Raw genomic sequence first — 25884 nt, 5'->3', positions numbered from 1 at the left:
AAGAACGCTGAGAAATTTTGCAATCGTTTGGGAGGTGAGAAAGAAGAAAGATTCCTCTAAGAAAGCCAATAGGCAGGGCCGGCCCTACCACTAGGCAGAGCGAGACAGCGGCTTCAGGCGGAAGATGAGGAAGGAGGTGGAGGTGAGGGGGACAGTGACTGCAGCTCCCCACCCCCCACCAGCCGTTCCTTCTGACCTCGCCCGGACTTTCCCCTCAGTTGGAGGACAGAACTGTATATGCCTTGCCACCGCTTGCTCTGCTGCCTTCAGGTGTGGTGGAAGACGCTGTCCCATTACCAGTGATAAAGTAAGATTCAACAGCCTCTCCAGTCCGCTTCTGTACACGGAATGGGGCAGAATGGATTCATAGCCCCACCGAAATCCCAGCCACTGCTGCGACTGCGGGGAGGGGGAGGGCATCTTGTCCTCCTCACGCAGCAAAATGTCTTGGGCCAGTCCTGTTAACTGGATTACTTTTCCAATCTCTCTTCTCTCTCTCTCTCCCCCCCCCCCCCGCCCCCCGTAAGTGGTTTGAAAGAGGAGACTTGCCCTTCCGAGCAAAGAGATCAGATTTGGGAGCGTTTCATTCTGTGTTGGGGAAAGTACTGTCTGTTGAGAGAATGCATTCGAGACGGAGCAGTTAGTAATGGGAAGATTACGATATTCATATTTAAAAAGGAACTTTAGATGCATCCAAATAGATTGAATTTTAAATAAGACAAACAAATAAATAATAAATAATTCGAAATATCTACCTCAACTGCTATTTTGTTTTCTTTTCCTGCAGGTCTCAATTTATATGAGTGGAAGAGGGACGATTCAGAAATCGTCTGCCAAGTTAAATATGCATCTGCCATTATGTCAAATCCCCCATTTGTGTAGGAGCAGAAGCAGACCATTCTGTTTGCATGATTTACCACATATTTTGGGCAATTGTGGTTTATTATTTTGTCACTGATTTCAATTGAAGAAGGAGTAACTTATAAACCTACTAAAATCCGGTTTAGGCTGTTCTGGAATAGCGTGTCCAAAACACTTTTGGGAGGGGGGAGGGAGAAGTACAAAGTAAATGTCCTTCAAAACCATATCCTATGGTTTGTAAAATTAATAATCCAGAGACAAAACAATTTTGCTGAATTTCACAGGTCTGATTAGGTACTTCCTTTTAACTGAGAAATACATAGATGTTATATTTAGAATGAAGATATTTGAGGACACTTTCCAGACATGATATAATCCATTGCTGAAAATGAAAATTAATACATTACAAAGATACCGTAGGTATCCTACCTATTCTTAAAACAAACAAAAACGAATTCCAACAAGAATTTACATGATACTTCAAAAAAGAGTGCAAATTGCTGCATACGTTTTTAATGGTTTTAAAGTGATAAAGTAAGACTGAAATTTTAGATGTTGCCCTTTTCATCTACCAAGTAACCCGGTTCCCTAGAGAGCGTTATGTTAACTAGGTTCTTTAATACCTGCTGAAAAATTGCAAGTGACACTAGAAGAGTGATTTGCAACGTTTTGCTTCCTCTCCTGTAATATACACCGGTAAGTTTACTGCATTAAATTTCATCCGTTAGGAACTGTCATCAGAGCCAGATGTCAATAACAGCTCAGGCTGCCATCTTGAGGCTGCGATACTCTGAACTTCAGCTAAGTTTCATTGGCCTCGGTGGGGTTTCCAACGCAAATCTGTCCATTCATGTCTATTCAGAAGTAAGACTCACTAGTTCAATAGGCCTTACTCCGGGTAAGTGTGTGATTGCAATCTTTTCTCCGAATCGACATTCATAGGATCCCTTTGCTCTCAAGGTTTACTAGGAAGACATTTCCACTAAAACCAATGAAGGATTGCTGAATGTATGTGTGTGTGTGGTTTTTTTTTTTTTTTTTAAGGATCAGCATTAGCATCTTGGAGAGAAGGAGGCAGCCCAGAGGTTGTCTTGGTTAGAGAGGTCAGTTTCGTGCAGAGAAATACACGGCCTTGTGAAGGGTGTGTGAATAAAACTGATGAAATACACTACAGTGAGATCTGGAGATGAATTTACAGTATTCCATGGAACACATTTCCTTTGTAATCCAAATCCAATCTTCCATAAATTGATCCACATAAACTGGTGTACATAAACTGGTCAATGTGCAATTAAATAAATGGAGTAAATGTCACACAGAACTCCCTTTAACCTCTCCTTCCATTGTGTTGAGTTTATTTGCATATTGTCCTTCCTTCAAAGAATTCAGAGCAATAATTCATGCTTCACAGCAACCCTGCAAAGTAGTTGTCCAAAATCACCAAGCTCAACACCCTAGGACAGCCGACAGAACCTCAAGCCCCTTGACGTCATCCGGCCCGCCGGCTGGGCGGTGGTGGGCAATCCGGCCCGCAGACCACTGCCCAATGGTGTCCTTCCCCATAGTCCCTTCCCATCAGAATGCTAATGTGGAGTAGGTCCTTAGTTAGAAGAATGACGCGTGTCTGCGATCTGGAGCCTTCATTCAATTCCTTGCAGTCAAGGGACAGACGAATGCGAGTCAAGGAACGCGGATTTAGTAGGATAACGACCCTCATCAATGACTATATTTTGCCCGTAGACAGCGGGATGGATTTGGACCCAGGCTGAAATCACCACCAAACTGCCTAACAGCCTTGGCAAAGTCACTATCTTTCACCGCCCTTGTCCTTCGCACAAGGCTGAGGGATTCCATAATTGTAAAGCACTTTTGTGCGCTCAAGAAGTGTCCGAGAAACAATCATTCATAATAACCACGAGCCTTGTGGCACCTTAAAAACTAACAGGTTTATTATGGCATAAGGTTTCGAGGACTGGGTGCCACAAGAAGACGCTTGCTTCTTGCTTTTGCTTAGCCACAGACGAACACCTGGACATAATTAATAAATGTGTCCATAATTAATAAATGTGTCCATAACAAACAGGACCCCCCCCCCATCATAATTCGAATGGGATTGCGCGTGTTGAGTCTGAAGAGAGACTGTGTTGTAGCAGCGGCAAGCCTGCCGCTTCTATGGCAGTGTTTCCCGGCCAGGTGGTAAGGGAAGCGCGGTCATCTAAAATCCACGGAAGCAGCATGGGGCCCGAAATCCTTGGCAGGAGGGCAATACAGACTTTGCAGCGAGTTACTAGGGGTGGAATCGGGGGGTGGGGAGAGGAGGAGAACATTTCGGGGCGGGGACGAACACGTGGAGAGCAGTGGAGGTTGCTGGCTCCGATTTTGGTGGGGCAGTGAATCCATTCTGGTTTCAATCAGAACCAGCCAGAACTCTAAAGGGGCTATCCAAGGTGCTGAGCCTATGTTGGGGATAGGGATCAGCACCTTGGATAGCTCCTTTAGAGTTCTGGTGGGTTCTGACTGAAACCCAGAATGGATGCACAGCCCCACCGAAATCAGAGCCACCAGCCTCCACTGGTGGAAAGTACCTTTCCTTCAAATAACCACAGGGGTCCAGAAATGGGGGCGGGGACGCTTGTCTGGCGCCACTTATTGAGGCGACAGCTAAGAGAGCTGTATGAATTTCAAGCGATTAGAAAACCGCCCTTCTTCGAATGGTGCCCTCAGGCTAACAGCAGCACTAATCCTATGTGTGTGTTTGCTCAGAATTCCACTGGGTTCATTCAGACTGACTTCGGAGAAAGCGTGCATGTATTTACAGCCTTAATCCCGCATACTTTTATAACCTTAAAAGGCGGGAGAGGAACCTAAAGCGGGGCGGGGAGGGGAAGGAGAGGGTCTTTGCGGAACAGTTTAAGAATTCTGGAAAAGAATATTGACGGGTGCGCGGAGAGATGACCTCGCTTTCCCTTTGCTCAGTCCAGTTGATCGGCGGAGCAGCTTCACTATGATTTGGGTACAGGAGCTGAAGCGTCCTCTAGACAAGGATCATGAACGCCTGGCTACATTAAACGTCCCCATCCCAGTACAGTCTTCCCCAACCTGGTGGTTGGACTACAACTCTCAGTAACCCTGACCATTGGTCATGGTGGCTGGGGCTGATGGGAGTTGCAGTCAAACACATCTGGAGGGTACCAGGCCAGGGGAGGCTGTTGTGGTATACGGGTCATATTAACGACACAATCAGCAGGGCCACTGAGCGTGAAGGAAGGAGCCTGTTACATTTTTAAAACCACTCTCCCTTTTTTCCACCTTTCCTGCTAGAACGTGACCAGATCTCTCTCCACCCCTCACCAGCATCACACACACTTTTAAAGCGCGGAGGTTTAATATCACTGTCATCTTCCTGACATCTCTTTTCCACAAGATGTAGTGATGGCCGCCAACTTCGGGGATTAGGCACATTCATGGAGGAGAGGGCGATCAATGGCTACTAGTTGTGTGACGGCTATGTGCTTCCTCCAGGATCAGAGGCAGCAGGCAGGCCTCTGAATGCCAGTCGCTGGGGAACAACAGAGGGAGAAGGCTACTGCCCTCAGGTCCTGCTTGTGGGCTTCCCTGAGGCATCTGGCTGGACCCTGTGGGAGCAGAACGCCGGACAAGATAGGCCTTCGGTCTGATCCAGCAGGGCTCGTCTTATATTCTAGGTACCGTTTATAATAGTTAGCATTTATATGACGCTTTAGAATGTTCAAAGTGCTTGCTGTTAATCCTGTACCTGGCTTGTAAGGTGCGTATTATTGACCCACGGGGAGGGGGGGGGGAGAGAGAGAGAGAGGCTTGCCTAAGGCCGCCCAGTCAAGGGTGAGATTCGAATCGGAGGCTTCCTGATTTGCAGCTCAACCGCTTAGCTGTCAGGTGAGTCACACCAGCTCCTTAATATCAAAGCCATACTTTAACAAGACCGGATCCGCTGAACCACCTGGCAGACCTCCAGAGGCTTCACTGAAGGCTGGATTTACCCCGAGGTACAGCGCGGTGAAATCCAGCAAGAGGCACTCGTGGAGGGCAGGTGGCCCTCTTAACGAATCGGAGGTGCAGAGGAACGGAGTGGAGAGTTGTTGTAGACACCTCTTAAAGCTGGACGCGTCCCGAGATCTTAGGCCACAGTCAGAGGCCGTGATTGTCCGTAATCCCGGTGGGCTGCGAGAAGGCGACTCGGCAGTCTCTCCAGAGCTACTCCTCCCCGCCCCCGGCGCCCTTCCACCAAGGGAATCCCCGCGCCACTTGCGGCACATTTCTCTGCTTGCCTGCCCTTCCCAGGCTGGCCCCCTGGAGTCAACCAGCCGGCTAATAATTTGCCTCGGCAGTCTCGAGCCTCTCGAGGGGGCGTTGGGAACGTGTTTCGGTTTGGCGGCTGACTTCACCAGGCGGCCGCGGCGGCTGAGGGAGGGCTTAGGTTTCCCGCTCCCTCACACCGCGGCCCTGGTCTTTCGCCTGAGAGCGAGCGCGTCCCGCGCCCGCCCCCACGCAGCCCGGGCTGCGCTCTCGGCGCTCGCGAAGGCTGTGTCGCTGAGGGAAGCGTGGGGGGGGGGGCGCTCTTGACTCCTCCTCCTCGCCCGCCTCACGCGGGTAGCTCCTCTCAATTAGCTGAGCTTTGGGGACTTGAGGTAAAGCCGCAGCTGAGGTAAGAAGTTCAAGGCGGCTCCTCGGCCGGTCGGCGAGCGGGTGCTCCCTCCCGCCCTCGCAGCTGGCAGTTCCCCGAGCCTCTCCGCCGCGCTCTCCGCCTCGCCTCGCCCTGCGCCTCTCCGCGCTCTGCTGTCCGGCGGGCCCAAGGGCGACCCTGGAGACCAACCTCGCGCTCTCGCTTTTGCCGGCTCCCGCAGCGCTGGAGCCGGGCACCTGCCTGCCCAACCCGGACCCGGCGTCCCCGAAAGGGCTGAGCTCGGCCGCCTGGTGCCTTCAGCCCGAGCCGGGCAGGAGCCAAAGCGCCTGGAACAAGTGCGCCGGCGCCGGCGGAGGCAGCGAGTGGTTCGGGGCGCCCCGGCGCAAAGTGTGCGGCGAGCCCATGGGCTCCGACGTGCGCGACCTCAACGCGCTGCTGCCCCCGTCGGCGCCGCCCCTGCCGGGTAACGGCAGCTGCCCCATGCCGGTGAGCGGCGCGGCGCAGTGGGCGCCGGTGCTGGACTTCCCGCCGGGCGCCTCCTACGGCTCGCTGGCCCCGCCGCACTCGGCCTTCATCAAGCAGGAGCCCAGCTGGAGCGCCACCGAGCCGCACGAGGAGCAGTGCCTCAGCGCCTTCACCGTCCACTTCTCGGGCCAGTTCACCGGCACCGCCGGCGCCTGCCGCTACGGCCCCTTCGCGCCGCCCCCGCCGCCCAGCCAGACGCCCTCCAGCCAAGCGCGGATGTTCCCCAACGGCCCTTACCTGCCCAACTGCTTGGAGAGCCAGCAAGCCATCCGCAATCAAGGTAGGGCCGGCAAAGGCGCGCGCGCCCGCGCGGGTGTGCATGCGTGCGCGAGAGAGTGAGCGATCGCTGGGCACCGCATTTGCCCGGGTCTCTGCCTTACATGGGTCCCCCCCCCCCTTTGCCTTGGGTAGAATCCAACAAAGGTGGACCCATTGAAATGAATGGCTGTCTTAAGCCCCATTCATTTCAATGGATCTACTCTCAGTAGGACTTTAGCTGGATTCTATTTCTATCCCTTGTCACCGCCGGAGCAACTGAACGCAATGCCTGGAACAGCTTCCCTTCGGACTGTGTCTTCACTAGACCACAAATCGCCCTGTGCAGGCTCCCAAGCCTTCCTTGGCACACATGGTCAGTGGCGGCATGCAAACCCCAATCAAAACAAGTCCTGCCACTCGATTCTAATCATCAATCTTTAGAGCTTTCTTTCTTTCTTTTAGCCACAGGCCATTGTAAATTGCTATATAAATGACTGGCATAAATATATTGGCGGAACCTTCAATGTTTGCACTGAAAGTAAATACCGTTCATTTCAAAGGGCTGCACTTCCAAGTGGGCAAGCATGCTCAGAGCTGCAGCCAAAAGCAATCGTACCTACACGTGCAGCAGCCGGAGGCTGTGGATGTTTACTTGAAAGAAAGTTCTGCTGAGTTCAATGGGTTCCGTGTGGATAGGACTGCAGCCTCACTCCCAAGTAAGTGTGTATAGGATTGCAATCATATTGGACTGTGAGTAAACCAGCAGTCCTATATAAGCCTACATGAAATCCATCGGTAGTTAATTTTTTAAATGCACATACATAGGTTTGCTAGAATGTAAAGTCAGACTACTCTAGAATTTTAAGATTCGAATTGCTGTTAAATCAACATATACCATATTAAGTAGGTTGGGGGTGAATGCTTCCAGATGGGCTCTGGATTAAGTGGATGTAGCAGGTTCACCAGTGACACCCACTTCACATGACTTACTGCTATACTGACTTATCTGTGAGTAAGCCCCATTGAACTTAATCGGACTTACTTCTGAATAGACATGGAAAAGATTGGGCTATTAAGAATTTTCTGGACATTTGAAGTGTTTAGGTCATATTGTTAATTTAGCCAGGCAAGTGGCTTGTGAATTATAATTTTATATTTAACATTCAGATAAATGTATGCCGATCAATGAAGCACTTTCACTGGGGACCCCAGATGAGGATACGGATACTTTGGAATAGGATTGAGGATCGCGGGTGCTTCTTATTCAGGTGCAATCCAGAGTCACTAGAGTCAGTGGAATATTTAGCATTGATTTCAGTGGGAAGTGAATTACAGTCAATATTTTATGGCAATTCCCATTTGTAGTATTACGCCTTCTGGTTTTTCAAAAACTGGATGAAGCACAAGCCCGTCCAACATTCTCTTTTCATAGTAGGTGGTTACATTTCCTGCTTTAGAGAGAAAAATCCAGAGATGTTTCAGGAAAGGAAAGAAAGAAAGAAAGAAGAAAGAAGAAAGAAGAAAAAAATAGTTTCCTGACACCAGGATCTAATCCTGAGTTAATGGGAAATTTATTTTAATAACTATATTTAGGGATGTCGTTGTGCATATTTTCTCAAAAGCAAGTTCCATTGAGTTCCATGGGATTAACACTGTAATTAATGTTTACTCAGAGTATGTTTACTCCCAAGTAAGTATGTGTAGGATTGCTGCCTATAACCACTTACCTGGGAGTAAGACCTACTGAATTCTTGAATCCTTACTGCATAGGATTGCGCTGTTGGTGAGTTTCCATGGAAATCAACCCTTAGAGTGTGTGGAGATTACTTTTAATAACTTACTGACATCAGTTTTCATGTCAGCTTGTGTTGATTTAGTTTTAATCCTGTGGAGCCTGGTGTTCGCCAATGTGTAGAATCCATGGGGTGAACACCCGCCCACTTCGTTCCTTTTTAGTGAACAGGTTGTAGTATTGCCTGTCCTTGAAGATATCCTGATAGATACATAAACACCTTAATGATCCTGTGAAATGTTTGGTTAATGTTATAGAAACCTAACCACGGGAATGACATTTATCCACAGGAATTTAGGACTAATTTTGGAACCAAATTCCAGAAACTACTGTGTGCAGCTGGCATACAAGAAACTGTGTCCGTAGAGTAGACATTGGTGGTGGTGAACTAATTATTAATATCTGCCCCCCCCCACAAAAAAAAACATAAAGCGGAAAAAAGATTGTGCTGGATCTGCTTATTTTAAGAAGCTACAACTGCACAGGGGGAATACTTAAAGTTGTGTTGTACCTAATGATTGTAATTTTTATTCCAGCAATGGTAATCTGAACAGGCATTACTTAACCCACACAATAGCTACAGAGGAGTATGTTAGAGATATTGGTTAAAAGAGGCAGTTATTTGAAGAACAAGTTACTAATTGGTGTTTGGCACCCCAATCCTGAACTTTATGTTTTTATTTATTTTTAATCCTTCCTCTAATAACAGGTCTCTGGGTGGACTACTAAACTAAAAGAATAGAATTACAATAGTATTTATATAGTAGTAATGTTGCAATCCTACACACACACACACACACACACACACACACCTGGGAGTAAGTTTCTCAAACTTAGTGGGGCTTATTTCTGAGCAGACATGTATAGGGTTGCACTGCTACTCCTTTGAAATCCCATTTTAAGGTCCATTTAAGCCAAAGTCCTTGGATTTCTATCATGGAACCTCTGAGTCCTGAACAAATTTACTTAGAAATATTAAGGTCCATTGATTTCGGGAGAAGTCGCATCCAAAGAAACATATGCAGACTGCAATCCTATACACATTTACTTGGGAGTAAGCCCAGTTGAGTACAGTGGGACTTACTTTTGAATAAATATGCCTACCACTATTCAAATCCCGTTGACTGCAGGCATTTTGGCTTAACTGGTCTGTGGATAGATGAAAGAGGGTGTTGTTGTTTTTTTGTCCACAGTACTCTCCTTTAGGCTGCTGTCCTTAGGAGTCAGAAGAGAAATGGAACTGGAAACAGCATGTAATAAGTCCTCAACTAAAATGCTAAACTAGTCTAATTTAAACTAGATTCCTATGTGTGAACGAGAAAGGAATGTTTCCTGTAAAATTAATGAAACCTTAGTACAATTGGACTAAACAAAAACAGTAAAAATGAAGAATGTATTCCTTGCAGGTTCCATTTTTTAAAGTAGGGCTTGTGCCGGACAACTTCCAGGTGGGTCATGCCCTAATTGATTTACTGTGGCATGAGTTTTCCTAGGCAATAGCCTACTTGAGTAGATGCATGAAGTGGAAGCACAATATAATTTACAATGACTTCCAGAAGACAATTACTTGTGAATTCCATAGTTACTCCTGCTTACTTTTGTAACTTGAGCTGTTGCAGTACACACTGACAGGTTCCACAGCGTTTTTGAGCAATTGCATCTTTGAAGGAAGCAAAGCAAGGAACCCTTTTGGTTGACTTAATACTAATAGGCCCTTGAAAATACTGTAGTTGAACAATGCAGAGCAGCAGCAAGCATTATTAATTTCCAATAGATATTCCTTTCATTGGGTTAACTCTTTAAACTGTAATCATGGCACACACATTCTTTTTCATTATTTAAAAAAGTTTTACCAAATGAGTCTTATACCTGATAATCCTTCTACTGATAATTGAAGAGGGAGAAAAACCCTTGTTGCACTTGGGCAGGAGGTTTCAACACCCTGAGTTGGGTTATGTTGTGTAAAACATTAGGTTATAGAGCCAATGCCTTTCATTATTTTGGGAAACTACTCCCTTTTATGAATAGGTGTTTTTCTGCCCCTAGTAGCTTCTTGCATCTGGGTTAATAGTAATTATTGAATTCCTACTGGAATTCTGACATTTGACTACTGGTTCCAATGATATCTGAAGCAATTTAGTGTCTTTAGTTAATTTCACACAATACCGCTGATGTGTGTGTGTGTATATATATGTACATATATAATAGTGTGTGTGTATGTATAGATATATATGGGGGGGGGTGTTGGTGTAAAGTGACACAACAGCAAAACAACAAGGAGGCTCTGGATCCACTGTGGATGCAGTCAGTCTTAAGGTAAAATATATAATATAGAAAGACTAACAACAGAGTATTCAAAAAATATATTTAAGTGAAATGTTTCGGCTTCTATCCTCATCAGTAGTTGTGCTGTTAAATAGGTATCAGGAGTGGCAGTTTGGAATGCCTGGAGGTGATCTATCTATCTATCTATCTATCTATCTATCTATCTATCTATCTATCTATCTATCAGTCATGTTTTGATGTTTACTGTGTGTGTGTTCTGATCAGTTTGGCTATCAGAACAGAAATGGGCAATTCCAACCTCCAACTGATTTTAATATGTCAAAATCTCAGGGTACTTTTCTCCCTATATTTATCAGATTGTCTGTGCATAACATTCTCTCTCTCTCTCTCTCTCTCTCTCTCTCTCTCTCTCTCTGTGTGTGTGTGTGTGTGTGTGTCTATCTATCTATCTGTCTATCTATCACTATCCTACTAAAATTCTCTCATATAGCTTTAGCTAGAACTCATTTGCATTATATCTCTTTGTCATTTATGGATTAAGAGTCACTTCTCCTGATACATTTCTTTTTCTGTGACAAAATATCTAACTGTAGTCCTTGATTATTTTCTAGTTGTTGATGAAAATATCTCTAAATTAGCTAAAGGGGATAGATATGCAAAAAGAAGCAAGCAGTTCTCATGACAGAATTATTCATTTATATTAACATTTATATGATAATATAAAAATAATGCTGAAAAATAAACACAATTTCTCCAAAACCAATGCTTTCCCCATAAAAACATTAATCAGCACCAACTTTTCTTATAAAAAATAAAATAAATCAAATTAGTGGTGTTCAAAACCACTAAATAAAAGACCCACTTTTGCCACAAGACAATTCCTTTCAGAATTACTGTTGGGGTCATGTATGTAGCCATAAGTTCTAAATCCGAGACAATTCTGCCCAGTGTTTGAAGTGATGTATTACATTAAATCAGAAGTTGGGAGAAATTTTCTTTGGTAGGTCAGGTATACTTGTAACTTAAGAATTTGAGTCTACCTAATCTTATATACATTCTGCACTTATTCTGGTATGAAGATAAAAGCCCATACTCTTGATTTAAAAAAGGATGACATGAGGAATCTGGGATGCATGGCAGTATTAACCCTGGTGCTGGTGTGACAGGTCCACCTTAGATTCACATTTAGATCCCGCTGCTTATATACTGGGAAGTAAGGAAGAAGAGTAATGCATTTGTTAATTTAAATTTCACGATTGCTGCAGAAGACTAACGGTGAGGAAGACATAAAAAAAAAAAACTCGCGATAAATGAAAATTTTATTATTCTAAAACGAAAACAAACGGCCAGGTTCTTCCTAGCTGAGACACGAACGAAAGGAAGGCGGGAGGGGGAGAGCGATTGCATGACACCAACGCTATCCCACCCCCTTCGGTGGCTGGGAAGAATTTGGGAAAGCTGACAAACAATGTTTGGGGGATGAATATAATGTTCTTGCTTTGAATCAGTCAAGGTTGAAGTTTAGGTTTTTAAGACGGGTTTTCCCACCGTGGGAAAGATGTTACCTTGGTGTTTCTGCCAAGTCTTGGACTGCTTTGAATTTTTTGCCTGCCGGCCTCTCGGCTCCCCTCGCCCCCTCCATTATTTCATGCAGCTGGGTTCCTCCAACAATTGGACCCCTTTCAGAAGATTTGCCTTCTTCACCAGATGTCCAAATTTCAATTATTTTCAGCAGGTTTTAATCAGCCCATCCTCCGATAAAGTACTAATTAAAGAGACCTCGCTATCAGGAGGCTGGTTCAGAACTCAGCCCCCTTATCGCATTCCTGAAGCTTTGGGTCAGGCAACACCGGAAAATGTGGCCAAAACATCATTCTGCCCCGAGCAGAATTTCGAAGGTCACCGAAGCGATTGCCTGTGCGCCAAGAGTAACTATAGATTTGAGGTGTCAATTGTTCCGAGAGAAAGTTGAAAAGCAAAGAGGAGGGATAAAGGGAGGAGGGGGAAGCCTTCGCTTTGTGGGTTAGGAGCTGAGAGAGATAAGGGAGCCCGGAACAGCTGGAGCATGCAAGTGCAAGGGTTGGGCACCAGCCTGTCATCGCTGTTCGTGAGCCGAGGAGACAGGGGACTTTGAGACCAGAACGCGCCAGGCGCACGCAGCAGCCTTGAAGAGGCACGTTCAGCCCCCGGTTCCACCGCTGGCCAGCTGGCTGCCGCCAGGGGAAGAGCCACGCGGTGTGCCTGTCTCCCCTTATGGAAGGAACTCTGCGTGGCTTTCAGGCCCAATGGTTTCTGCACCCAGGGAGTTGGGATAGATGGGGGCAAGGGGAAGAACGCTTCCCAAAGCCGTTTAGGAACCAAGAGACACTAAGGTTAGAAAGCAGCCCAATCCATAACGCGGTGAACCTCGATGCTGTGATTTAAGCCCATTTCCGTCCAGACTCTGGACGCCTTAGAGCCGCACTCCTGTAGACACTTAACTTGGGACCAAGCCCCATGGACCAAAGCGGGTCGCGATTTTCCAGGAAACGTCGCGGAAGGAGGATCGTGGAGAATGGAATCCTTCCAAGTACGGGGCGTTTAGACGCGCCTCAGGATAAATATATTTAGGATCAGCATTGGCTGCGAGTCCTGTTGGCTTCGTTGGAAGTCCTGCTGGCTAAATCCAAATACTTCGCTGTAAAATCTATTTCACTCAGAGGTGCTTCGAGGACTGGACCTCGGGGCTAAGGTCAGCGCTCCCCAAATTACCACCTAGAGAGTGGCAGGTGATCGAGGGAGCGGCAGAGAGGCCTGGCATCAGGAACTGGGGCAGCGTGGGCATTACCCCCCCCCCCCCAAAAAAAAAACCCTGTTATAGTCTGGCTAGTCGGGCATGTACATGGTTACAGAGAAGCATTTTATTTACATTTTTCTGTAACAAAGTGGTACTTATTCCCAGGTAAATGTATTTCGCATCAGGGCAGCAGACGCAAACATTTTATTCCTGTAGTCATGATGGTACTTTGATTTAAGTGAGTTTAAAATGCAAATCTGCACATGTTCGGAGTATTCCCTTAAAAAAAAAAAACTGGGTTAGTGAACAGGTGTTTATCTCTCTCTCTTTCTCTCTCCCCCCCCCCAACTGTTGTAAAACATGGAATGTCGGCTGGTTGTGGTGAAGTGTAATGTTAGTGGTGTGCTTCACAACTGAAGTAATACACAAGGCTAAAGGGGGACTCCATAAGACCATTAAAGCCCAGGATCTAAAAAAATTACCTAGCTGCACCTTTGACATAACTATAAGAGGATGGAATGTGATGATAAGAATAGGATCTACCACAGGCATCTAAAATTGGGTGTAGATACTTAACCCACTTTATGCTGACATCCTAAACCAATGAAACTACAGTACCTTGATCACTTTCTTCTGAAGAAGTGCCATTGGCGTTAATGCGAGACTTGAGTGGGGTCCGGAATCCAACATAACCTGCTCTTTAGGATAGCAGTTTAAAATTATGATCCAAGTATACTTACCTGAAAACAAGTTCCATTAAAATCAGTGGAACTTCTAAGCAAGTATACCCAGCTGCCCTTCAGGTAGTGGGTATTATTTTCACTGAAGCTTAACACCGCAGTTGCCTAATTTCGATCCAATTCAGTTGGCTTTATTTCCAAGCGATGTGCTGCGGATTCAATATGGGCAAAATTCATGAATACAGGTGGTTTATAGATTTCAGCCAATGGATTTCAATGGGTCTTACTTTTAAGGAAGGCTGCAGCAAGTAGACATACTTACTCGGGATTAAGTTTAGTACATGAATTGTGCGTCTGAGTAAACAGGTTTAGGATGTTTACTTCAAAATCAAGGATGGAATTGTAATTCAAGAAGGTACCCCCGCCGCCCGCAGGCCATCATTCAGCAGTAGCGCCCCTGCCAAGAGGTGAGCCAGGCAAACACAAAATAAAACACCGAGGAGAGATGGAGCGTGCTGCAATCTATTTAAAGGGCCTATCATCTATATGAAAATAAAATAAACTGAAAATTAATTTTCTAAACATTTCTAGTGCTTTTTCATAGCCCAGCACAAATACATATTAAATAACTGAGGCCCCGAGTTAATAACTAGGCTGGGTCAACCTCTAAAACAGCGAGGTATGCCGGCCCACCGTGAATTCCGCCCCTGTTCTGGGTACTGTAGATGAATTTAGGAGCAGAGGTCTAAATAGTCTTTTATAAAATTCTTCTGTTTTAAGTAGCTCGTGGATCGAGTTGCATGTGGGTTGTCAGTGAATCATTCACGTGAGTGGTCTGGAAAATTTCCCCTTTCTCTCTCAAGTATCAATTTTGTCATAGTCCGTCTAACATCCATCTTCATCTTCATAATCGGCGATCTACTGTCTATTGAAGAAGCAGCCCTTCCAGCAGTGAAAGTTTAGTCCACCTAATGCGTTCAGTGGAGTAGTAGGCTGTTGCCGTAGGCATGCTCTTGTCACAGCAGAAAAGGGTACTGCAAACGGCACTTTTCGACTTCTTCAGAGCTGTTACTTACGGGGCCCGTGTTGCACAATCTTCCGTGCGTCTGTTTTGCCAGTTCGGTGTTTGGAATGAACAAACCTGTTGTCTAAAGAACTGGCGGACTTACACCACGATCCTGTACAGTTTCTAGGGGGTAGCCGTGTTAGTCTATTGCAACAAAAATAAGGGGTCTTGTGGCACCTTAAAGACTAACCAATTTATTCTGGCAAAACCTTTCATGCCATTAAGTTTCCCCCCCCCCCTCTCCCCACGAAAGTTTATGCCAGAAGAAATTGTTAGGATGTAAGGTGCCACAACTCTTTGTTGCTTTAATCCTATACAGGTCTATTCAGAAGTAAGTCTTATTGAGCTCCATAGACTTATTCCCAGGTAAACCTGTATAGGAAAAGGAGGCAAAGGGATTAGAAATAACTCGCTTTTAAGTATAACTGAGAACTCTAGGAACAAAGCACGGCCTCCATTTATTTATTTATTTAAAATTAACATGTCATGTGTGATTGGGAAAGGCAGGGCAGATCTCATAAGGGCTACACTAAACATTCTTTGGTCTTGGGGTAAATGTTGATGAGCCGAGAAGCCTCAAAGATAATATTACTTCGTAATTACTTTTTAGCTGAAGTTGTTTAACTGGCTCCAAGTAATTAATGAAAGTTGGTGTCTAAACGTCTGATTTACGATTCGGTGTCACCTTGGGGTCACCAGCAGCGATTCTTTTCCATCTGAATTCGCTTCTTCTTCTTCTTCTTTTTTTAAAAATAGGCTGTTTATTATTATTTGAGGGAGCAATTTTCACTTAAAGTAGGAGGTTATTTTTCATTTAACTGCCTGCCATTTTTATTGCAGACTTTTCAGAAAGTTGATCTTATAAAAAAGTGAGAAACTAGAGAGAACGAAATTAAAGGGTAACTTTTACATGTGAAACTTCAGGCGAGTATGTTCAACAGATGGAGACCTTCTCTTAAATATGAGGAACAATTAATGAAAACATCGCTCACTGTGGGAAGTGGCCGGCCCGCCTTTTTCAGAAGCAACCCAAACTTCACACCAATTCCAGGATTCACGTCAGCCTTTGAGCCTCGCCATCCTAACAGCTTGACTGGCACCTTGATTCCTCAACACAAGTCATTTCCAAGTAAACATCCTTAGGATTTGGTTATGACTTGACAGGGAGTCCCACTGAAATTGACATGAAAAGTGCTTAGGCCTGTAGGTTCTCCCTCCGCCCACAGCTTCTGCCTGTGCCTGAGCGCTTCGCACTCTTCTCTTACTCCCAGAGAGAAGCAGTATTACGGTCACTTTACGAAAGGGGAATTGAGGCACAGCACAGATTAAGGGCGCAATCCTATGCGTGTTTAGACAGAAAAAAGTTCTACAACCCCCAGCATTCCCCAGCCAGCCATGCTGGCTGGGAATTGTAGGACTTTTTTTTTTTTTCCTGTCTAAACACACATAAGATAAACACGCATACGATTGCACCCTAAGTAATTTAACTCGTGCCTCAGCTTTGACTCGATCAGTGACACCACGTTGTCCTCTTAATGTGCGCTAGCCTGAGCGAGCGCGGTTTTATGACAAGAAAGAGTTGCCTTCCACCAGGCGCAGTTTGGATGCTGAAGGTAGAAGGGGGGCGGGGGGGAGGAACCGGGGAAAGTTACGCAAGCAGCCCCGAAAGACTGGGGCCGAACTAACACTGTTGCGGCCATAGACACAGAACGATCTATTTTGGTCTTTCCCTTCGGCGGGTTTGTCCGAGGTCATTGCACTGGCGTATCTGTTCTTCCAGAAAGGAGCCACCAGCCTCTCAAAAGGTTTTAGGCTTTTGACGCCTGCCTGCCTGACTGCCTGCCTGGAGACGGGATATACATATATATGCAGGAAGCCGCTCCATGAGAAAGTTCAAGGGCAGGCGCGATTCAACTCCTGACAATGTTGTTCTCTTGGCAGGTTACGGCACAGTGGCGTTTGACGGCACTCCAAGTTATGGCCATACTCCCTCTCACCACGCAGCGCAGTTTACAAACCACTCCTTCAAGCACGAGGACCCCATCGGCCAGCAGACGTCTCTAGGTAACAGCAAGCAGGTTAAGCAAGCAGCTCCTCTGTGCGAGCGAGCGAGCGAGCGAAGACCCCGGGTAGTATCCCATGTTATTCCCATGTAGTGTAGACCCCTTGAAATGAATGGGACTTAAGTCAGCCAATGCTAGGTTAACTCCCATTCATTCCAATGGGTCTCCTCTACGTAGAAATAACAGTGGATACTTACGGCCATCATTACTCGGGAGAGGAAGTGCTCGGCTCACCCAGGAAGAGAACCCCAGGCTAGTGTTGGGAGCATGTCCACAAAAAAGTCCCCAAGAGGAATGGCAGCTACTTGAGGCAAGAGGTTTGGAGTGTGTTTTTAAATGACGGTGGGATCACACGGTGGGATCATTAGGATTGGGTGGGGACCCAACGGAAGTGGTTTGGAGGCAGAAATCAGAAGGGAATAGGAACCATTAGTGGTGAAAATCGACGAAGGTGACACTGCTCTGTCCTTATGTGTACCTATGGTAACTGCACTCTCATTAAAAAAGAGAGAGACCTCCGAGCTTACGCCAATGATAACTAAGCACAAAATTTGAATTTCTGAGCATAACACTACATCTATAGACTGGTTTTTAAGCCAGTGTAGTTCAACTGAAGTTGAGACTTCAACAGCGCAACCCTAGGTATGTCTATTCAGAAGTGTCCCATTGAGTTTAATGGAATTTACTCCCCGGTAACCTATGTGTAAGCGAGTTTACCTGGGAGTAAATTTCACTTCTGAGTGAACGTACGATTGTGCGCTCAGTACGTAGCAATGGGAAAAGTACCATTTGAATCAGTGGGGCTGTTTCAGTGTTTCCACAAAAGCTCTTTGTATGATCGGCATTTTATCGACTAAACTCTAAGTGCTTTACCGCTAAATGTATTGTGCTGGAGTTATCAATTTATTGACTAAATGTTATTGACTAAATACTTAGGTCACAACCCAGCCAAAGTTTAAGCGCCACATTTAGATCCCATTGAAGCCAATTGTGATTAAACTGGAATGAGGTCTTAGCATTTACTTTACGTGGATGGTGGTTTTTGCATTATGGGTTGGATCCAGTCATCGTAAAGTAGACCCAGTGAAATCAATGCGACTCCATTGATTTCAATGGGTCTACTCTAAGTATGACGAAGTCTGGACCGAGCCTTATATAGAGAGAGGCTCAAAGAGTGGAACTAGCACTTAATACTTCCATCCATATTACGAATGGGAGGCTAAGAAATAAGGGCCGGGTCAGTTCGTAGTTGGGGTGAGATCTAAGTCGAGAACTTCTAGTCAGACAGTCCTAAAGCTACCTATATTGTGTAACTGCAAAACCAAGTATCCACCATTTTTTACATTAGATTTCTGTCAAGCAATTAACAGTTTTAAAGTAATGAGGGATTAGCCTTGTCCTCCCCACAGATGAAAATAACTGTCGAAAATGCAACAATTTATTGGTTCTGAAAGTACTGGGTTGCTCCCTGCCCTCATCGGCACTTTAAAGTTCAGCTCCAAGACGACTAGAGAAAGGCTCTTCCCCAGTTTTCACTAGCTATGACATTAATCTCTTTGGAAATGGAAAGCAGCCCTACTGTGGGATACTGAATTCTCTGTGGTTTGTCTGCAGGTGACCAGCAATATTCTGTGCCTCCCCCGGTCTATGGCTGCCACACTCCCACCGACAGTTGTACGGGCAGCCAGGCCCTGCTCTTAAGGAACCCTTACAACAGGTGCGAAGCCTTTATGGTAGTCTCCTCCTCCTCCTCATTCTCCAGTGTCCGTGTCCATTTTGCTTCTCAGTTATTAGGAAAACAGGGGTTTTGGGGGGTTTAAGTGTCTCTGAAATTGAATTGCTCTCTTTCCTTTTCTTCTTCCTTCTCTTCCTCCTGTACCCAACCTCACTTTGTTCATACAAAAATCCCATATTCACCCTCCAAGGACAGGAGGAATATTATGTCTTCTAGGAGGAGAATTAATGACAACTAGACATATAGGCATAAATTATATCTATATCTATATCTATATCTATATCGAGAGAAAATCAACTAGTTCTTAGATTATAATCTGCACTCCTTCTTGGGGGGGGACAGATGTGGTGAAGTTGTAGTAGTTGTTAATACATTTCTAGGCATTGTAGAATTAAAATGAAAGAGTACAGGGCCTGCCTGCAAGCTTATAACCTAATACAATCCAAGTTAATTTAATTTTCAGTATCTGTTAAAGGTATTACCATCACTACACTGACCTTCCTCACTCTAAAAAGCACCACTCTATTTCTAAAATGTATATACACAACTGCTCATTGGCTGAAAGACCTGACAGTAGTTCAAAAGTTTTTGTGATTTTGTAAGCTCTCCTCCTTTCTGTGCAATGGAGCCCCTCTTCATTAAGAAGAACGACCATTTTCAGAGGTGTTAGTCCAATGCAGCATAAACAACAAATAGACGTGTGGCATCTTAAAGACAAATACATTTATTATGGCAGTATGCTTTCATGTCACAACCAGTGCTCTTTGGTGTAAAGATTTGTCACTGGCATAAAATCAGTGTATTGAGCATTAATTTCGTCGGTGTACTTGGGTCCTTATGCACCTATAACTGGTGTATAATAACTGGTGCATAACTGGTGAATAACTGGTGCACCCGTTTACACAGTGCTTGTGTTCAGTGAGGACCCCGATCTTGTCTTCAGCTGGAACTATGTGAAGTTCCAAAGGAAACCTTGATGCCTTTCCTCACAGTCCAGCCTGCAGGATATGGAACACATTAAACCAAATTATTTGGAATTAAGCTCAGACTAGTCTCAAGGGAAGTTAATAATGAGACCAAATCTAGCCTAAAATAAAATTACTGGTCAGTTTATCCTGTGCTGGGGATCTGGTCTGCCAGTGAGATGGAAAATTAAGGATCAAATTAATTTCTTAATTATTAACCTAAGGATTGGACAAATGGGTTAGTTTAGTTCCTTAAATTTTGCCATTCTAGTTAATGGCAAAAGTCTATCTCACTGACAGATAGGGGAAAGGGAGTGACCGGGTGTGTTCCTTTATACCAACACAGAATGACAGGACAAAATAGGAACACTTGAAAATGTCAGGACGACTCTGAGATAGACAACATCCCGGAATTCTCGGGTTTTAAAATTAATCAAAGTAAATGGCCTCTTCCTGGAGATTTATACCAACTGTGAGAAAAAAACCAAACTGGGGTTTTTACTCTGTGTTTCACAGAATCAGATAGGATCATTCTCTTTTGTTTTCGTGGAATACGCAGAGTGGTTTTTAGAAAGTCCTCGTTTTTTTTTAGAAAGTCCTCGTTTGCCCGGATTAAAACAAATGTCGTTTATTTCAGTCGGATGGGGATGCATTCCCTTAAATCGTTCTCACCACAGGATATGTTGGTCATTAGTATTACCCCCCGCCCTTTCCTTTCCCTACCGACGGGGGAACCGAGGCTGAGAATGTGACTTGCTCAAGAAGCCATCCACAACGTGTGCGTGTGTTTTTTAAATCAGTCAAACAAAACTCAGTTCATTTCCATCGCGATTGAGCTTTGTGGTCCGGGCAAGTTAGGTTTCAAAACCAAAACATCTCTTAGTTTGGCTAGGGGCCGGTAGCTGTTGCTGTTTTCTTTGACGTGTTGGTGGAGCGGGCCTGGCAGGCGGAAGGGGGAGCACCTTTGAATTTATTTTGAGTTTGTTTAGGAGCCAGAACAAAATCCTCCTCCCTCTCCCCCACCTATTCTTCAACTTTTGGTGAACTTGGAACCAATCCCTCGTCTCAGGAGCTGCTAAGAAATGTGCACACACAGAAACATCGTACTTTTGCAAAGGGGAGCTATGCTGTTGATTAATCAGCGTTAATGGACAGCAAAAATATCGGGTTGTATCTAATGTTAGTCTAGTTTACGTCCCATTCAATTCAATAAGCCTCCTCTAAGTAGAACTAACATTGTTAGCCCAGTTCCAGAAGTCCCTTTCCTAGTGAACCTGCGCTGACATCAAGGGAAGGATAGATGCGGTACTAAAGGAAGGAAAGGAAGAAAGAACCATAACCCGACTGTGATAAAAGTTGCACTACAATAACCGTGGCGGATAAATCCTTCTTCTAGGATCAGGCGCCTTTGCCAGATATCTAGAAATGTGATTTTGACAGCGCGATATTGCGCCTGATTACTCGGCAGCACGTTCCACCGAATCCAATGGAGGTTTCTCCCGAGCAAGGGTGCATAGGATCGCAGCCTGAATCAGGCTTCAAAGTCTGGGCTAAGGGGAGACCTCTTGCGTCTCTTACAGATGAGAAGAGATAATCTATTAAAGTTATATAATGGGAGTCAAACAGGAGAGAGGCCGAACACCTGAGCAGAAAGCACTTCGGAGGTGTCCCTTTGCAGACTACCTCTCAAACACATCCAGGGCAGGGCCAGGCTTGCTTCATTAAGCTTAATTAGCGAGAGTCGAGACGTGGGGTGCCCGCCATTCCGTAGTGCAACCGAAAAGTATCCTTCAGGCTCCGCTTGTTGCTCACACAGCTCGGTGCCAAAAGCGATGCTGCCCGGAAGGGAGCGGAAAGAGACGCTATGCAGCCACGCGACTCCGGCTCTAGAACGCTGTTCTGTACTCTCTGACCGCTTCACTTTAGGCTGCAATCCTGGACCAACTTACCTGGGAGTAAGCCTCAGTGAACACAGCGGGACTTACCGCTGAGTAAACAGAGGGTTGCGTTCCTAGGGCCCTTCTTTAGTTCCCCAGTAATGCGGTTTACCTGGGGTTGTGTCTAATGTTAGTCCTACTTAAAGTAGACTCATTGAAATGAATGGGACTTAAGTCAGACCAACACTACATAGAGCCCATTGGATAGAACCCATACTTAGCAATGTTCACATATGGTGCGGTTTGCTACTTTGGATAGATCAGATCAAGAAGTTGCTGCCGACTGAAGGTTGCTGCCACTTAACGCCTCATTTGTAGACGTGCTTTTCTGTAAACTATTTTTCTAAGCAGCTAGCTTTGAGCTCTGATTGGTGTCTCACCCCCTGGCCCCCATGCCCATGATCTTATGAGTCAGAATCAAGTCAAATGGATATTTCCACCTAACTATGTTTATGATTATGAATTAACATGCCACTCTGCTGGCTTGTCAATTCATTGGATAATTTGGTTAGATCTCAGGAAGTTATGTAGATAAACAAATCTGGATTTCTATCTAAATACAACTGATTAGAATAAATTCACTGAAGAAGGTTCGGTGAAGCTCCATTGCCTATTAACAATCTAATAGTTGTTTTATCCCTCTTGTTTGCTTTGTGTGCTTGGATTGCAAAAGAAAATGTACTGTGCCATAAATGTCAGAGGTGTGTGTAAAGTTTAGTGGCCTCTTTTTCACAAGTAACACATAAACCAGTTGTGCATTTCTTGGGTCTGTAATTCAGATATAAATCCTCCTTGAGTGGTTTGCTGGGCTTAAAGCATTTCTTGCTTCAGTCCACTTTGTAATGGAAGTGTAAAGCCTCCATCTGGCCATTGTAACTTTAAAATAGTTCTGCTAGTAATCTATGACATTGTTTACAACACCCCCTATACGTCTTCATCTTAATCCTCTCCCTCTCATTAGTTATTCATAACAGATCACCAGTGGTAGGACTAATTCTGCCAAGCTGTAATGCCATGCACACTTATTAGGGAGTAAATCCCACTGAACTCACTGGGTTAAGTGTGGATAGGATTGGGCTACACATCTTTTTCCTAATCTGGTAAACTTCTCTGTCAATCCAAGTGAACAAGGAGCCTCATATGAAAGGAGGAGATGATGATTTCTAGTTTAGCAGCCTGCATCCTGCATCCTGCAAGTAGGCAGAAAGGTGCACTTGGTCCTGGCAGAAGATACTGGACTGATCCAGTTTGAGAGCGTTTGACAATGATTTCTTCCACAGGAGGTGACCAAGTGACAAAAGGAATCACATGAGCAAATGCAGAGGAAGGGCTATGAATTTTAGGGCTAAAAGCAAGGGCAGAGGAGGATCTGTGGTTCCTCACAGGGGCCTGGTGAGTGACTTGTCTTAAAAGATTGTGGAAGGGTAACTGTGCTAGACTGCTGTAGCAAAGTAACAAAGAGTTCTGTGATACCTTAAAGCTTGACAAATGTTCTGTGGCACAAATGTTTATAGGCTGCAAATTATGTTGCCTCCAGTTCTGTAGGTTTAACTTGGACACATGTGTCTCATAAATCTGGTTTACACATATAGTCATTTTAGTACTTGCACAGGTTCCCATTTATTTATTTATTTATTTATTTATTTTCTTGTTTGTTTGTTTTCTGCTCTGTCCCATGGGTTCTGAGCAACTTACAGCAGTTTGTCTAAATGTTAACAGTTCTGTCCCAGAAGGCTCACAATCTAACAGTCAAATCCTCTCACACAGAAGTATCTAATAAATTGTTGTCTTCTATCATCATCATCATCATCATCATCATCATCATCATCATATTAAAATAATAATCTTGGGAACAATTATAGCTCCAGAAAGCTGGGGTAGAAACCCAGTTGCCATACTGTCATACCTATGACAGTGGGAAAGCATGGGGGAACAAACTTGAGAAACTGAAGTGACTATATTCATGTTAGCTCCTCAAGGTCAGCATCTTTGGAAGAATAGTTAATAGTCTTTAATGGCTGGCTGGCTAGGCAGTTCATTCAGTGAGCACGATTCCTCCCAATGATTTCTAAGTCCAAAAGGGCTTGTTTTTCAAAATATTTTGTTCTGCTCCCATTATCTAATGACTGAACAATAGTTAGAATTTTGAGATGGCTTTTTGTTTGTTTGTTTGAGAGGTGGTAGTCATATGAATGAAGCAGGGTAGTAAGCTTTTTGAATTCCACAGAACCCCTATTGAGACAGAGGCAGCCCCTCATCTGGACATCATCCTGGATGTTATTGCCTTGTACAACATTTGAGCAAAATGCTTCAAAAAAGCAATGTGCCTCCATTAACTTACACTATTTCCTAACTCCAGTACTTCCATGGCTTCTGTTTTACAGATGATGGCATAACAGTTATGTGTATGTTTTTCTGAGGATCAGGGAATGGGGATGCCATAGAGTAGTTTGCTGCCTCTACCTCTTGCAGCCCATACCTCTCTTTGGAACAGTTTTTTAAAATCCCAACTCTCTTCAGCCTTTCCCAACTTTGGGTCCCCAGATGATGCTGGACTACAACTCCCATGATCACCAGAAAGCATGGCATCAGGGATCTTGGGAGTTACAGTCCAACAACATCTAGGAACCTAAAATTGGGAAAGAGTGCAAGTATTCCCTGCCCCAGCAGGTGTATGAGGAATCCCACATTTCAAGCCTTATTTATTTATTATATTTTTAATCTGCCCAGCCCAATACTGAAGGGATATTACTTCAGAGACCCCAAATATCTCTATGAATAGATGCAGAATTATTTGTTAGAACTCTCAAAATTTTGCAAGCAGAAAACCAATTTTCTGCAACTTTAATGTTGTTGAAGGACACTTTAATTTATAGCAATTTTTGTAGGGTCAGTGTGAGTGGGTGTGTGAAGTTCTAGGACTGAGGAGAAGGAGCTGTGCAAAATTCTGGTATCATTTTGGTTTCTGAGGTTTAAGATGATACTTCCAGTAACCTTCTTTGCAACTATGGACAAAATATTTTAATGACTATGTTCTGCTAATTCTGACAAAGCATTCAGATTATGTACTAAGCAAATACATTTTGCAGTTTATAGTAAGTAGAGCTATCCAAATCTGCATTTCTCAGTGTTCCTCCATTTTAATGACTTGATCCTTCCATGGCTAAAGAATTTTTTTTTAAAAGAAACAGTGTTATGTTAAAGTATCCAGAGGTAAATGACAAAAACTAGCTGTCCTCCAACATATACATACAAACAGGCCTCAGATGGTGTACTTTTCATTAACTGTTGAAAACCCATAATGCCTAGTCATAGTTAGTACTTCAATCACTAGTACATGATTTATGTTTACTCAATATAATCACTCAATTGATTCAAGCTTTCTGTAGCTATAAAATAAAATCTGTGGCCATTTGTAAATACATATGAACAGACACTGATTTATAAATCCAAATAAAAGGCAAGTCCACAGTCCTTGCTTACTTTGAAGGAAGCCCTACTGAGCTCAGGTATCTTAGTAAACTTGCAGAGGACTGGGCTGTGAGTCTCCAGTACTGCGAACTCTGGTTCTTTATTCCAACATCACCACGAGCACCACCACATACTCCCTTAAGAAAGATCCATGCTCCAGGTTCAGTTCCTCCAGCTGCTCCAGGTCCCATAAGTCAGAAGACCTTAAGCAGAAAAAGTTGCAAAAGAGGATGCCTTGGAACTACTTATCATCAAGGTCAACCTGATGTTCCATAGTTTGACCAGGGTATCAACTGAGTAGGTAGCAATGGGTATATTGGAAAAATATGGCCCTTACTCTCTGTCCCATTTGGCAAAAAAATTCTGGTCTATGCTCTGGTCATCTCTTGTCTACATTACTGCTCTCTGCCCTCTTCTGTTGTTTCACCTTGGTCACATTGTTGTTGTTGTTGTTGTTGTACCTCATGTCTATTCAGCACTCTGCTGCCAAAATCATTTGCCTCTCTTGTTCTTTGGATCACATGACACCCTTCCTTAAATCCCTTCATTGGTTTCCTGTCTTCTCCAGAATCCAGCACTTGTTCCTTGACCATACATTGAAGTGCTCCATGGCCTTGCTTCCCACCATCTCTTCCTGCCCATGATGTTTGCTCCTCCACCACCCTCCACTGCCTTTCTACCTTGCCACCCCATATGCTTGGAACTGTCTCCCAGAATACCTGCATGGTGCCACCTTTCTTTTTTCATTCAAATTCCTTCCTTTTCCTTGAAGTCTTTGGCACAATCCCCTAGTTCCCATGCCCTAC

The 25884-nt window shown here is 44.6% G+C and overlaps 1 protein-coding gene across 7 annotated transcripts in view; it reads left to right on the top strand.

Moving 5' to 3' along the window:
- The first annotated feature begins 5525 nt into the window (after positions 1–5525).
- WT1 (WT1 transcription factor) overlaps positions 5526–25884 on the top strand; it is a 66341-nt gene continuing 45982 nt past the window's right edge. For 4 of the 7 annotated variants that reach the window (XM_084853219.1, XM_084853198.1, XM_084853228.1 and 1 more), the window contains exons 1-3: positions 5526–6329; positions 16849–16971; positions 18585–18687. In XM_084853219.1, coding sequence (XP_084709345.1) covers positions 5927–6329; positions 16849–16971; positions 18585–18687 — 629 coding nt within the window. In that variant the 5' untranslated portion in view covers positions 5526–5926. Of the gene's footprint in view, positions 6330–6867; positions 7024–16848; positions 16972–18584; positions 18688–25884 lie in introns of all 7 variants that reach the window. The other 3 variants (XM_084853167.1, XM_084853186.1, XM_084853176.1) reach the window with 1 other exon arrangement.

Source organism: Heloderma suspectum, chromosome 1, assembly GCF_057233095.1.
Source record: "Heloderma suspectum isolate Gila_16-S chromosome 1, 16-S_ref, whole genome shotgun sequence".
NCBI lineage: Eukaryota > Metazoa > Chordata > Lepidosauria > Squamata > Helodermatidae > Heloderma > Heloderma suspectum.
Note: the sequence above shows the minus strand (reverse complement) of the source record. Positions and strands in the feature narration are given on the sequence as shown.